Source organism: Diprion similis, chromosome 13 (genome assembly GCF_021155765.1).
Source record: "Diprion similis isolate iyDipSimi1 chromosome 13, iyDipSimi1.1, whole genome shotgun sequence".
NCBI lineage: Eukaryota > Metazoa > Arthropoda > Insecta > Hymenoptera > Diprionidae > Diprion > Diprion similis.
This window is the reverse complement of record NC_060117.1, coordinates 7,903,469-7,918,827: the sequence shown is the minus strand read 5'-3', so window position 1 is coordinate 7,918,827 and position 15,359 is coordinate 7,903,469. Positions and strand designations below refer to the sequence as shown.

At 34.1% G+C, this 15,359-nt stretch overlaps 1 protein-coding gene across 15 annotated transcripts in view; it reads right to left on the bottom strand.

Annotated features, from left to right (window-relative positions):
* Positions 1-3,818: 3,818 nt before the first annotated feature.
* Positions 3,819-15,359, bottom strand: part of LOC124414131 (glucose transporter type 1) — a 72,092-nt gene continuing 60,551 nt past the window's right edge. For 10 of the 15 annotated variants that reach the window (XM_046895061.1, XM_046895060.1, XM_046895059.1 and 7 more), the window contains 2 exons: positions 9,541-9,638; positions 3,819-4,622 (listed from right to left, as the gene is read on the bottom strand). In XM_046895061.1, coding sequence (XP_046751017.1) covers positions 4,519-4,622; positions 9,541-9,638 — 202 coding nt within the window. In that variant the 3' untranslated portion in view covers positions 3,819-4,518. Of the gene's footprint in view, positions 4,623-9,540; positions 9,639-12,454; positions 12,819-15,359 lie in introns of those variants that run through there. The other 5 variants (XM_046895069.1, XM_046895070.1, XM_046895062.1 and 2 more) reach the window with 4 other exon arrangements.

Here is a 15,359-nt window from a genome sequence, read left to right as displayed (position 1 = left end):
GACCATATATAAATTATACATGGTCATAATTGAGTGATCTATGAAGTACCATATTGTTCTGAGTATAAGCTGACCACCTCAATTCTGAAGGATGTTGCTGTCAATGAAAAAAATCCTCGGCTTATATTCGGAACAATATGGTATTTCGTATACTTGCCAAATTCACCTGGTATGTATAGAATAAATGAAGGAATACCTATGTCAACAATTGCTATGATACCTGAATTATTACCAATGAAGCTTTTGAAGACCTCAATGATCGAATACAACCTTTTCATTGTTTAATCATTGATTAATAATATCAACGTCGGCAGCTGGAAAACGATATAAGTATTTTCAATCTGTTTATTCGATGATAACCAAAAAACATTCTGTCACTAATATTTGAAACGTGTAGCTTGCCCATCGCTGATAAAATTCCAACTTTTCTCATTTGGATCTATACAATTTTTTTTTTTCTTTTTTTTTTCATCAACTTCGCTTAAAATGGCAAAACCTGTGTGTGTGTGTGTGTGTGTGTGTGTGTGTGTCTGTGTGTGTGTGTGTGTATTTGCTTAGCTGGTCAAGAAACACCAAAGGGGCAAATCATTTTGTAATACTAAAAAGAGATTTATCTACAAACTGATAGTGAGCTGCGAAGTCTCCGTTAGATTAAGTTGTTACGCACTGTACATAATTGATTCTACAAGTTTATGTAAGTAGGATTTTTTTTCCTTTTTTTTTTCTTTATAATACGCTATTGTATATTATTGTGATTAATTGCTACTAGCATGAGTTTCAATCACAGAGCTATATAACGACTGAAAATGTACGAAACCATTATTTAATTGGACAAATTGTAATTTATGCCTGCTTTCTTCATCTGTGAATGTTTATTTCAATCGAAAGACCGCATTCAACGTCTCAAAGATGTAAACTCTGGCTGCAAGTGATCTACAGATATTTTTTCCTTCTGGTGAAACCATCTTTTCTCTTTCATCTTTTTGAATTTTCATAATCGTTAGTTTGGTCGCAACTTCAGTTATTAATGTTTTACAATTCCCGTGACAAAATTTTACTTTTGATCGTATAATTATTCATTTTCATTCGGTATATAACAGCTCCGCAGTTGATTTTTCTTTATTCTAAATATGTATATCATTCTTAATATCACCATATTGTAATTAGTTTTACGTATAATAATAATAATAATCATAATCATAATGAGTATCGTTATAATGTAAGTATAATTATGTTATAATTAGTATCTTCACAGAACTGTACACATCCATAATTGGAACATTGGCGCTTTAACGAGGGCGCAAGTCAAAGTTTTTTTTTATTTTTTTTATTTTTGTTTTTTATTTGTATGGCAGTGAACTTATTTTACAAATTGTTATTGTGATCACTTGCTCGATGGACTCGGGGTCCAAACTTTGTAAGGCTCTATCTACGTTGCGTTAAATGAGCTTACCGTGGTTTTATTTATTGACTCAAAACAATTTATGCAAATTAGCTATCGTTTTGAAAATAAAATAAATCAAAAACTGTATTTTAAATTCATTAATATGCATAATTCAGTGTGACGTAAATTACTTTTGAAATTTGAAGAATTGTTATCGTTATTACACTTTGGCTGTGGCTGCACCGTATAGTATGAACTTGGAATCATGGTAGAAACCTTAGAAACTATTCGAAAAGCTTACAACTTGCAAAATCAATATCATCGGTTATTATTACATGTTTACTTACAATAACGCGTACGTACTTGACGCGCATTTATAGTTCTGAGTCAAAGGAATTGCTTCTATTTTACCAGTTATCATATTGAGTTCATAAGCTTATAATATTTAAAAAATGGATATGCTAGCGTTACTCGGTCCGCAATTATTGTACAGCCATTACGTAAAGTGAGAGACCGCGCGCGTGTTTCCCGACCACTTTTTTTTCTAGATCTTTTTCATTTCCTTTTTATACCTTTTTGTCTTCCTTTTGTTTTTTCATAAGTTGGCATAGCAGTTTCACAGTTTCCATCGGATGTTAGCATCTCTTGTCTTTGTACTCCTCTTTTCTAGTAGCTATACCTAACTTAAATTATTGTTAATATTATAGTATCGTAAAGTCTGATAGTACCACAATGCGAGGAAACCTACTTTAGCATATTTTCAGTTCAATAGCTTTATTGCCTTTCTCACTGATTCTGTATGTTTTGGACAGCTTATAATTAGAAGTTCTTTTTTTTTTTTTAAATTACGTTTATATGGTGCGCAGCACTGTATATTAACTTTTTTTTCTTTGAATTATTTTATTCATTCCCCATATCTATTACTAAGTATTCATATTAACTTGATCTTTTTTTTTTTCAAATAGTTTACACATTACGTTAAGTCGGTACAAATAGTCCAATACCTTGTTCTTCATCTTTTTGCTTCAGGTTTCAGAACTGCGAGCACAGGAACGGAAGACAACAAAATTATTTAAGTAGTATTTTACTAGAAGTGAATAAACGATTTGAAAAATCATTTTTCATTGAATTCATATTTAATTAACACGATGATACAATTCTTCCTCATAAGTAGCACTTCATAGCGTGTTTTTCATAGTATATATTAAGTTTTTAAAATCAAACCAATGTATTCGGTCAGTTAATAAATTAAAGAAATTTAAGTTACGTTAAAACGCTGTCAGTTCTTCTTTGAAGAATTAAATTAAAGTATTACGCAATGCAAAGTAAGTATTATCGAGTCTTTGGCTTAATTCATGTAATGTAACTAAAGATAAAATAAGTTTGCTGCTCGCCAACTGTGCACTTTGTTTGTTTGTTTTTTTTTCTTTTCTCTTCTTTCTTTGCCTAATGTGACTTTTGAACTTTAATCAAAGATAAAAGTCATCATCGAATTGACTTGTGACCATAAAGAAACTTGAGGCCCGAGAAAGTTTAAATTTCCCTATATATACACACATATATATGTATGACATACATATGTGAATACACATATATATATATATATATATGTATATATTATAAACTGATGTTAACTTGGAACATACTACATCGCCAGATAACTTTTTTTTGACTACACTACTGAACAATGAAGGATTATTATACATTTGCAGAATATGATGTATGGTATATAAGTCTACATGTATATACATATATGTACATATAAGGGAAGGTTTCTTATTTTCGATAATTATGTTCCAGATCGTGCCGCAACTATGTCATACAGAATCCCTCAAGTATTTAAATGGTATTTTCATTATTCAAACGCGTATCCGAGTTATTTAAGAATTATATTAAAATTACTTTTTTGGAACACATGCACGAGTTCTGCGTTTTTTTTTTTAAACTTATCCTGTTTTTTGAAAAGTTATCAAATTTATAAGTGTATAATGTCGGCTTTTAAAATAATCTCTGTCACGTTGTCGTGATGCGGAAGTTTTCAATTTACGCCCAAACGTCATTTTGTATTCAGCTATGTATATAAAAAAGAATCAAGAATTTTATTATTTTTTTTTTTTACCATCCAACTACACACTGGGGTACAAACGTATCCCACGAGTACGATCACGATTATGATGTTTATAAGTGGAGACATTTTGTTTTCCTTGTTTTGGATTTTCTTCTCTTTTTAATGTGGAAAACGATGGTACCATTTAAATAATTTTGAAATTCGAATAGTGTGTCAAAAATTTCGCCTGAACTCGAGTTAATTCCGAACGATTTCTGCTTTGGTGGAAGATTTGAAATCATCGCGGAGTACAAACGTACCATTCTATGGCTAGCTGTAAGAACCGTTTTGGAAACCTTCCGTTACACCCACACACTTTCTTTTTTGCACAATTGCTTCACCATTCTATTATAGTTCATTACACATAAATTAGTGTGGTCGATAATTGCATTTGTTTTTATTTTTGTTTATGTGCCGTTTTGTTTTTTTGTTTTTTTTGTTTTTGTTTTTTTTTTTTTAATCCTCTTCTTTCTGCCAGTGAGCGTCGATCTTACCTTTATATATATACAAATATTAATCGATTCTCGATTAACATAATGCATCATATAATAGATCTCTTATACAATGTTCATTAATTATTATATTATATAATTTATATTACGAGGAGGCTACATACTAATTAAGGTTTGAAGTGTGTGTTCTCGGATCAACGTCTCTGGTTTGAATTTCTATATGTGTCTGTGTGTATGTGTGTGTGTGTTTGCTTGTGTATAAATACGTGAATTAGACCGTGTTCGAATATATTGGACACCATTGAAATAGGCACTGATGACCTATGAAATTTCTTCTAAGAGTCCGTATGAAACTGCGGCTCGCCTTCGGAGTTTACGTTCCACGTGAGAGTCGTCGCATTAGCCGCACGCCGCAGGCTATTTCTCAGGAACATCGCGCAAGCTTTGCTCCGTTCCGTTATTATCTCGTAGAGATGATTCTCCAACGTTAGGCTGTTCGTACTCAGAAGCAGGGGTAGTGGCATCGGTGTGTTCATCATCATAAAGTTCCCAATGTTAAGAGGAGTTTCCCATTGTCAGACACCGCTGTTCGGAAAGCGTGGCGGGGGAAGCGGGGGCGGTGGTCTCTCCGGCTGAGCGGGAGCGATGGAAGATCGCTCGGAGCCAGCTGCAAACACAACTGTCATCACCCCTTAAACACGTCTCCCAATATCACCCTCGTCATCGTCTACTCACACCTATGCTTCATATGCGCGACCATCCAAAACTACACGCTATGTTATAATATATCTTTGTATAACGAGAGCATGTTTCACGTTTCTATGATGGTAGCGTCAGTCTGCGACAGCGCATGCACGGAGTACTGAAAAGACCACTTTTAGGTACTAGGAGTGGAAAGTCGTCTTTTCTGCACTCCGCGCATGCGCGGTCGCGAACTAATCTGACAATACGGGGTTCTAACCTCAATTTCGTGTTTTATGAAAAAACGCGTAACATACTTTTGTTATATCAAAATCATCGTCTACTCACACTTATGCTTCATATGCGCGACCATCCAGCACTACACGCTGTTATAATATATCTTTGTATAACGCCAGCATGTTTCACGTTTCTGTGGTGGTAGCGTCAGTCTGCGAATGCGCATGCGCGGAGTACTGAGAATACCACTTTTAAGTCCTAGAAGTGGAAAATCGTCTTTTCTGCACTCCGTGCATGCGCTGTCGCGAATTAATCTGACAATACGGGATTCTAACCTCAATTTCATGTTTCGTGAAAAAACGCGTAACATACTTTTGTTATATAAAGAATCGCGTGCAACATTAAAGAGGTAACGGTCTTTTCGCCACACGTATTCGTCTTCGGCCCACCTACGACTCATATTGCAAACTTACGCTCGGCCCGAAAAGACCGAGTTTGCCTCTTTCTTAAATAACGTAATAATGTATACCTGTAATACAGAAGGATGGTCCTTGTTTTGGACTTTTTCAAAATTCGAGTGGAATACTCCACAAATTGAGTCCAAATAGATGGTCAGAAATCTCCGCGAAAGCACAGATCCTTATCTCAACCCTAACCCCTCTCGGAACGTCTGTGAAGTTCGCCGTTTCAAATGCACGCATTTTTATTCAATTTTCAGTATACGTATGTATATTTGATCTTGGGACTAAGTATTTGCAAAAAATCTATAATCCTGAGAAATCGATCGGCATTGGTGCTACTGTTTGATAAAAATATCAACATCGTCAATGGAGAACTTTACGTCAAATGTCCACTGATGTCAAACTCACAAAAAATCAAATTCTGATTGGGTATCAGCTGACATAGAATTTTTTATAGACAATACTGATATTTTTGTTGGATATTAGATTCAATGCTTACTGATTTCTCACAGAAACAGTTCAATTAGTCCTGCGACGATATATATACTAAAAAGTGAACCAAAAACGTGTGTATTTTAAATGGCAAACTTCACAGCCAAGAGAGATTTTTATTTATTCATTTATTTGGAACCAATCTGAGGGGGCGGGGGCGTCCAAGTTAAAATTCGAAAGATGCGTCATTCAAGTATTACGTAACGCCCGGGGCGGGGGGGGGGGGGGGGGGGGCGGGGATCGAAAAAGGCCAAAAATAGTGTTACGTAATGCTTGAATGACGCCAAAGTCCAAAATTAAAACACCCTAATGTACAGTGCGAGAAGTTATTCTACTTTCGGTGACATCGTGAAGAGAAAAAAATAGCAACCCGCCTACATATTGTTTTACTTTATTTTTCAATGCTTTTACTGTGATTCTGATTCGAAATGTAAGACTGCATGAGACGAAATTTACAAAATCTACATAACTTTTCGTACAAGCTTCGTGCGCGAAGTATTATATCAAGAATGATTGGGCCCTTGTACCGTCTGAATTAAAAGTTAGGAATGAAGATAAACCCGTCCTAAGAATATCCGGCAATTTTATTTGCGCCAATGATAGTGAACGCTATAATCAAACGACATGGGTACCAACTTATAGACGTAAGTCCGACAAAATTCAGCTAACACAAGCTCAGATATTAACAACTTGAGCAAAGGGTTTATAATTATTGGAACGTTCTGAATGGTTAAACTCTGGTGGTTTTCATCGATGCTTTACAGGATTGACGTTAGCAGCGTGATCGACTGGAAATTTTTTTACAAATAATCATTACGATTTTCAAACAATTCGGCGGGATCTGGTTAGTTGAGTTGAAAAATTAGAATCGCATGAAATACAACAGAGTTTATTCATTAGTTTTCAAACGGTATTTTCCCTTTTCCTAGATTTATAAATTCAGCCGGTTCAGCCGGTTCACCCTTAATATTTTATGGAAATGTGAATTCATGTGAACGATGTGAATAAGTTATTTAGTAACAGAGAACTAGACTAATTCCATCTATTTACCACTTCTCTGTTTCAAAATGGTTTGTTTAAAAAAATTTGCTGAATTGCATTTTTCGCTTATGCAAAGAAATGGAAAAGCATTTTCCAATGAAATTTAGGTCAACCAGAACCCGAATTTAAACTCAACAGATTTTGTTTGGTAATTAAAAGTTCAGTAAAACATAATCTTTTAACCAATCAAAAGTTTCATTCTCATTTATGTTTTCCGAAAACTGGAAAATTGAATGCAACTTTTGTTTTTACAGTGGTTGAACCAGTTTTCACTAGTATAAATCAAATCAACGTCTAAACTTATTCACCGCTGAATGTAATAATGTATCATTAACCATGCTTTCATGCGCATTGCGACAATCATGCTATAAATTGTATCGATATTGTCACCTGGATCGGATATATACAATAATAATAATATGTTCAAAGTGACAGTTGAAATATTTATCTCCAGTATGGAACTTTATACGCTAGATATAAAAAATATTAATCACCTATTCCCGTATCACAGTATATTTTTAAAGTTACAAAACACATACGGGTTTGTGCTAATATATGTACAAAAATTGTATTATGTTCTCCATTATACGGTTAAAGCTACTACAAAGGCCAGTGTCGACGGTGTATCAATACATTTATGTAACATGAATATATTGGAGGAAAAAAAGCAATCAAGTGACCCTATCAGTGTGTATCTGGTTTATAATGAAATAAATAGTAGTATCATGATTTTTTTTCGGTTTTTCTTTTTTTTCTCCCTTCGAATCGAAGACAATAATTAAGAAATATGCTTACTACAAAATTAATTATGGCACGAAAAACAAACATATATATACAAGGGACTACCGATCATTCACAATTCACCTACAATTGATGTTGAATTTTTCTTAAATTTTTCACTGCCGAACCATGGTAAGGCAAAAGCTGTATAAAATATTTCGGTGAATCATTCAAGGCAATTCAATGATGGGTATATAATATATGTATACATATGAACGTTTTACACAAATATCAAAAGTATATAATCACATCACGGATAAGGAAGTATCGTATATATTACATGTATAATATATAGATACACAGAATTCTTTTAACCATATTTCATTTTGTTCCTTAGGTTTTTCCATGCTTATAATGTTTCCCCGACGTATAATAATGTGTACTAACAAAGAGTTAGATAATATTCTAGACAAAATTCTGTTGATTAGTAAAGAATTTAAAAAAAAAAAAAAAAAAAAAAAAAAAATAATTAAAAGAATGAAACGTAAAACAACATAATTTACAGTGACACTACAAATTATAAAATTTACAGACATATAGAGAGACAATGATTAGCATGCAAAATTTGGGAGTAAATTAGCAAACAATTCCGTTCATAAAAGATCATGAACTGCTGTAGTGTACGCTTTTATTATATGAGCATCACATTGTCATATGGGAATGGGGTATGGTAATAAATTATCAAATTACGAACTCGAAACTGAGAGTATGGAAAGAAGAAGAATGCTGAATAGCGATAGCAACCTAGGAGCAATCGGCAATACACTTATAAGAAACATGGTGATCGATGATATTTTGCTCACATAAATACACCGGAAGTTTCCGGTGAAGGGTCCTGACGCGAAAGCAGAGGCAACCGAAGTTATGTGATTCCGGTTGCCTATTTGCCGGCGAAACATCGTTGGCGTTATGACCCTTCACTGGAAACTCTAGGTATAAATTTTACTGGTGCACTGGTCGAAAAAGGTGGGATAATAATGAACAGGAATGATTTTTCAACGGTCAAACCATTTTGTGCAAAGTGTAGGAATATATATCAAATTTGCAACACGAAAACATACATCGTCTTTAAGTATATGGTACCTACATATTATACATATATTGAAACCCGACCGCATGTTGTTTGATCGTGTGATACGATACTAGAATATATGTATACTTTTCTGCAGTTGCAAATTTTATATGATAGTTAACCCTGTATATATGATACAAATTAAAAATCGAATTCTACGATTATCCTTGGTCCGAAATTCTGCTGTAATATTTTTTATACAGTGTGAATTGCCAACGACAGAATGATCCGTCGTCTGCTACAGTTTTAATACGCATGCGGTACGATCCGAGAGAAGTTCTTTGCCAGGGCGACCAACCGTCATAAATTCAGACTACAGTTTTCTACGATATATTTATGTAAAAATAAATGTAAAAATTTTTAGGTTACGTTCATGACGGTTGGTCACCCTGGCAAACAACTGCTTTCGGATTGTACCGCATGCGCATTAAACTACAGCAGACGACCGACCATTATGTCGATCACAATTCTCACTGTATAATTTATATTATACATATAATATATGTACAATGTACAAGGCAAATTCCTGGCAACCTTCTCGCATACATACTCTTAGATTTTTAATATCTCCATCAATTCAGTATTACCATACCCATAATATATCAAACAGACTATGGAATGCAGCAGCGGATTACAACGCCTCTGTTCAATTACATCCCTTATAATGCGTTTAGGATACTCAGAGATTGGTACTTGGTCGACCAATTGACCGCGGTTTCATTCATGCTACAGCAGCTACAGCCAGCTCTGAGGAATTGTTTGACTTGCGGTGATGGAGTTGGTGATCGTGACGGGTGACGAAGGGTGATGTTGGTCAGGTTGGCAGGCCTTACATGAGTCTGGATGTGGCTTCTCCTCGGCCACCATCAGGGCAGCGCTCTCCGCTGGCGGTATGTGCTCCTCTAACGCATTCACACAGTTTAGCATGCTCCTGCAAAACACCACGCCACTTGTCCAAATTTCCACTTCTTCAAACTTTTCCGATGGTATCAATTTTTTTTTTTTTATTTTTACTTTGTTTCTTACGTGTAATCTATGTCCTAAAATCCTCTTTTTCAAAGCGGTGAAATAATATCTCTGAAAATATTCTTGGGAATCCCCAATTGCTACAACTTTAGCAAATACGATCATCAAAAGACTCTTGGATTTCATTTTTTTGAGCATTTAAAAAAAATTCCAACGAGTTCGGAGAATTTCTGTTACATGCAAATGATTCTATGAGACACATCAGAAAAACTGAACCCGATTTTAAGTATTTCTTATAGTTCAACTTCTTGTATGCATGTTTGCTGCAAAGCAGAGAACTGTTGGAATGAAACCGGTGCTTTTCGAAAAAAGGAATTCAAATAAAAATTATGACTTTTCAAATAATTAAAAAATTATTCATCAGTTTCTTAGGTAATAGAACTGGTGCTCTTATTGAATGTGAACAATGTTTCAAATAATATAATATACTTGTAGAAAATTTCTGCATGTCACAAAATTTCGAAGGGTTTTTGGGAAATATATGAGAAAAACTGACAGCATTTCAGCCACATACCAATTTTTTGCACGCAGGAACATGCAGAAATTTTCAGATCGATCTCTGATTTTACTGTGATGCATCCTCTGAAAAAAAAACGGCGCGCATACTCAAACTATGTTTCACAGTCTGCACAATTTGAATTGGAATCAGCATACATTTCCAGAAATTCTCTTTCACCGCGAAATTTGAATTGATTCTTTACCATGCAAACGATCTCACTGTTCTTTATTTATTGAAAATCTAATTTCTGTTATATTTCTATTTGAAGAGAAGTATAATTCTTGCTTTAATTTAGAAAATATCTAAATTGATCGATTTTCGTCACGCATTGATCATTGAAAAACTTGTCCATAGATTACAAATTTGTACCCACAAATGGAATTATGTATAGTAATATTCATCAATGCCTTCCTCTTCCGGCCACCTTGTTTTCGGTCCGAAACAAAACACAAGTTTGATTCTATACAAATTATCTGATAATGACTGGAGATGCAGCCGATGTGAGAGATTAGGAGTCATTATGGCATAATTCGTACAGACTCGAATTCGCATTTTGTTTCGGACCGAACACAAAGCACCCCGAAGGGGATGGCATTAATGAATATTACTGTGTCTCTTTGTAGGCACAAGGATATATTTTATAACCATGACTTGCTAAGCAAAGTTAAGACGTTCTAAAACCTGAATTCATCATTTGTTAGCCCAAGAAAAATAAAAATTCGTATTCGATTAGAATTTTAAACATTTTAAACCAATCAAATTGATTGGGATAACTGAATTTAGTGAAATTGATTCCGTTGCAAAACAATGTTTACCAGGTTAGGATTCAAATAATTCTTCGATAAACAAAATGGACGACAAAAACCTCGATCATGGTTGAACTATGTACGTGTACAGTAATGTTTATTAACGCTTGCCCCCTTCGGTTAACTTGTTCTCGGTTCGAAACGAAATTCGAGTTCGATTCTAGCCGAATTATGTGACAATGACTAGCGACGAAGTTGATGTGAAAGAATTGGAGTCGTTGTCACATAATTCGTATGGAATCGAACAGATATTTTATTTCGGCTCGAAAAGAAAAATAACTGCACAGTAATGTTTATTAATTTGTTTCCAGTGGCTGATTATTTTTCTAGAATCAAAACTGGAACGAGTTCCTTTTCTAATCAAATTTTATGTGTCAATGACTAGCGCCACAAGTGACGGGAGTAACAAACAATATCTACCTCGATCATAGGTAGTAAAAATTTCTATATACAGAAAACTCGTTTCAGTTTAGATTCCAGAAAGATAGCGGGTCATTGGAAACCTATTAATGCACATGACTGTACACATCAAGAGAAAATGGTGAAAGTTAGCGAGCTGAGCTACTACGCATGCGCGAGCTTAGTCATTATCTTTCAATTATCTTACGCATGCGCAGTTGGTCACTCGTTTTCAGTCTGCTAACTTTCGCCATTTCCTCTCGACAAAATGAAATAAACTTGCTGAAAAGATAAAAAAAAATAAAATATGTTCCAAAAAATCACATACCTACCTATTCATCGCTACAGCAACAAATGACGACGTGATAATTTATGACGACTTTTTTGTGTTCTTAAGAGTTTTCACGAAAGCTTCACGAAATCTTTTTTTTTTTTCTTCTTTTTCTTATTCTAACTTATAATTATTATATCAAGTATAATTATTTCTAAAGCACAAAAAGGCTGGTCAGTGATATCATGTACACCCCTTTCTTGACTTGCATTTCCTTCAATTATAACGTTTCCCGTCTATACGAACTCATCTCGACATTAATATTGAGAATCTTCGGGAATTCATTGGCTAAATATCGAATTGAGAAAGAAGTATACACTCAGACCTTACAGCATTTTCATATATAATATATTTTATATATATATATATATATATATATGAAAATGTATAATATATTTATCGAGATATTTTGCAAAGTTGCATCAGTGTCGAGTGAGAAATTATAATGCATTTCACAGTTTCTATACTTTAATGTACAACATTTCACTGGCCTGTGTAGTAGACTAACATTACGAATAGTCAACAACTTGGTTTTTCACCGTTAGTCGATAGTAATAGAAAAAAAATTTCGGACAAAAGGAATGACTGATAAGACGAACCCCATCATGACACATGGAATCGGCACAATTACATGTATAACAATATAAATACGTCTATAAAAAGTGGAAAGTAAATAAAACCGATAATCAAATAAACAAAATTATTTATTTTACAGTATGGAACGTATTTAAGATTTACTGGTCATGCCGAAATATTCGTAACATTAAACGATTTAATAATCATCATCATCATCATCATTATCGTCATTATCATTTCAGTTACACACTCTGAAATCTGTCCTAATATAAATACCTATAACAGCATCGATAACAATTATTCAATAATAGTATGAGAGTGATGAAAAGTGTTTAGTGATTCAATGTACAGTGTTGTTGATTAGGTAAAATGTTTTAACTAGATTATGCTTTATTGGTAGCGTGGGTATGGTTGGCAGTAGTGGCGTCAGATAGGACGGTCTCCTTGCTAGAGTTAGTGGCGAGCTCCTCTTCCCTGCAATACAACAATGTTACATGGCCACCTAGCCTCGACTTAAAGTGCTCATTTTTAATACAGAGACGCAATTTCGCACCGCTCGTTTAATCTAGCTAGACATTTCTAGCCTGTATATCGTCCGTACAGAAAATTGGAAAATCGAACCCATTTCAACTATTACGCAGTCAGAATGCAACGTACAAAATTCACATACTTTACCAATTTTTTACCCATCGTATTTATTTGGTACAATAAACGGAGATAAACATAAACGACAAAACCCAACACCTATTCCTGATATCAACAAAAAAGCTTACTTCACAGCAATTGTTATCTCAACTTTTCACTATAAAAGCTTTGCACAGGACTATACATCGAGCATTGGACTCTGCCAATTGACGTTTCAATACTTTGTTTCATTTGTTTATATAATATGAAGGTAGAGGCCGAACATCATGAAGTCTCTTATCGTACTAACAAATTTTAACAACTATCTTGTATTAAGGTGCTTATAAAGACCCGTTGTACACCTCGAAAATGCGGGGATGCAAAACTCCTATACCGCTCAAGCGATCAGAGTGAAACTTGGGCAATTAATGCCTTATTTTGGCAAAAAGTGGAGCGTCTTTTTACTTTTTCGAAATTTTGAAAAAATTTTACAGATTGCTTACCACTCACAGAAATTGGCCAAATTTTCACAGTTGCACTGAATGGATCGAACTATCCGGTATGATGCCACTCGGCGGTGATGAAACACACATTTTGAGCCCAATCCCATGAGATTTAATACTGAAGTGACGAAATGGTAACTGATCTGGTTTTCGATTACGAAGAACACCGAAATCTAATTTTGGCGACATTTGTTACCGACCTTTCATGCCTGCCGGTAATTTTTTACCGACATTACACGCATACATTACCGGCATGCGCGTAATGTCGGTAACAAATGTCGCCAAAATGAGATTTCGGTGTACTTTGTAAGCGAAAACCAGATCAGCTGCCATTTCGATAATTCACCATCAAATCTCATGGGACTGGGCTCAAAATGTGTGTTTCATCACCGCCGAGTGGTATCATACCGGATAGTTCGATCCATTCAGTGCAACTGTGAAAATTTGGACAATTTCTGTAGGTGGTAACCAATCTGTAAATTTTTTTTTTCAAATTTAGAAAAAGTAAAAAGACGCTCCACTTTTTGCCAAAATAAGGCATTAATTGCTCAAGTTTCACTCTGATCGTTTGAGCGGTATAGGAGTTTTGCTTCCCCGCGTTTTCGAGGTGTACAACGCTTCTTTATAAGCACCTTAATAGATCAAAACTGTTTCTAAAGAGACTAGATTTTCACGTCTTACTGGAAATTTTACTCTGAATTTTGTATACCATTGAGGCATATACAGTAGATACTTTGTTGAAAATTAATGTTAAATAAATTTGTGTGGGATCTTTGAAGTTGAATTTACAGAATCCCAATATTGAATCACATTTAGCAACACGATTAATTTGTTGCTCGCTTTCGGTAAGCCTAGATGTTATAAGTCATATTATCAATTCTGGATGAAATGAAATAAATGAATCTTCAACTGTATATATTTTTTCTTGTTCTTCTAATAAGAGAAAATATTTTTCCCAGACATCCCGGATTCTCTATAATTAAAACATATGTAGATGTTTAAAGCAAACGGGCGGTGGAAATATTTTGTTGCTGCCTCCCCTCTTGCACCTATATTCATGTATCAGTATATCTATAGGCATGAAATCTTTCTATCTATCTATGTCGTAAGCAAAGAATGAACTGTTTATAACGTGTAACGCTCCATTCTTGAACAAAAAGCTTGATATATATAAATATATATACATATACATATATTATATGTATACATAATGAATTTGAATGTTTCGGCAAAACCTTAATTTAGCATGAAATAAAGAAAAACAATAATCGAATGGCTGCTTCAATGAAGTTGATGATTTAAATAGACTATAATGGTATAATAAAGATGTTCATAATAACGTGATACAAAAATCGATATAATTTTTATCATCATTTTACCACGTTATACGTGCATAAAGTTTTTATAAAATTTTTACTTAATCGTATTTAAGGTAAAAAAAAAAAAAAAAACATACTCATCAGACGACGCATCAAATCATTATGAACATCTTGAACTACTGAATAATTTTAATTTCCACCACGTTCAGAATTGAATAACGTGTAAAACCTTTTATAACATTTAAAATAATATATAATATTACGCCCAACAATTATTTAAGCACTAACATGCAATATTCGCATAGCACAGCGCATAGCCTCGTGCCAGCTATAATATAAATCAACATGTACAGTTGAAAGTTTTGTTTTTATCTTTGATCCATTCAACTGGATAGACTATTGAAGATAAGGAGCATGCTAACAGACGTATAGGGCTCCAGGATAAATTTTGTCATTGGGGCTCTTATGTAGATCATATAATGGCAGTTGAATATTATATTCATTTATATTATTCAGTATTATTCAATTATTACTCTCATCACACGTATTAATAGATACATGATTGATTT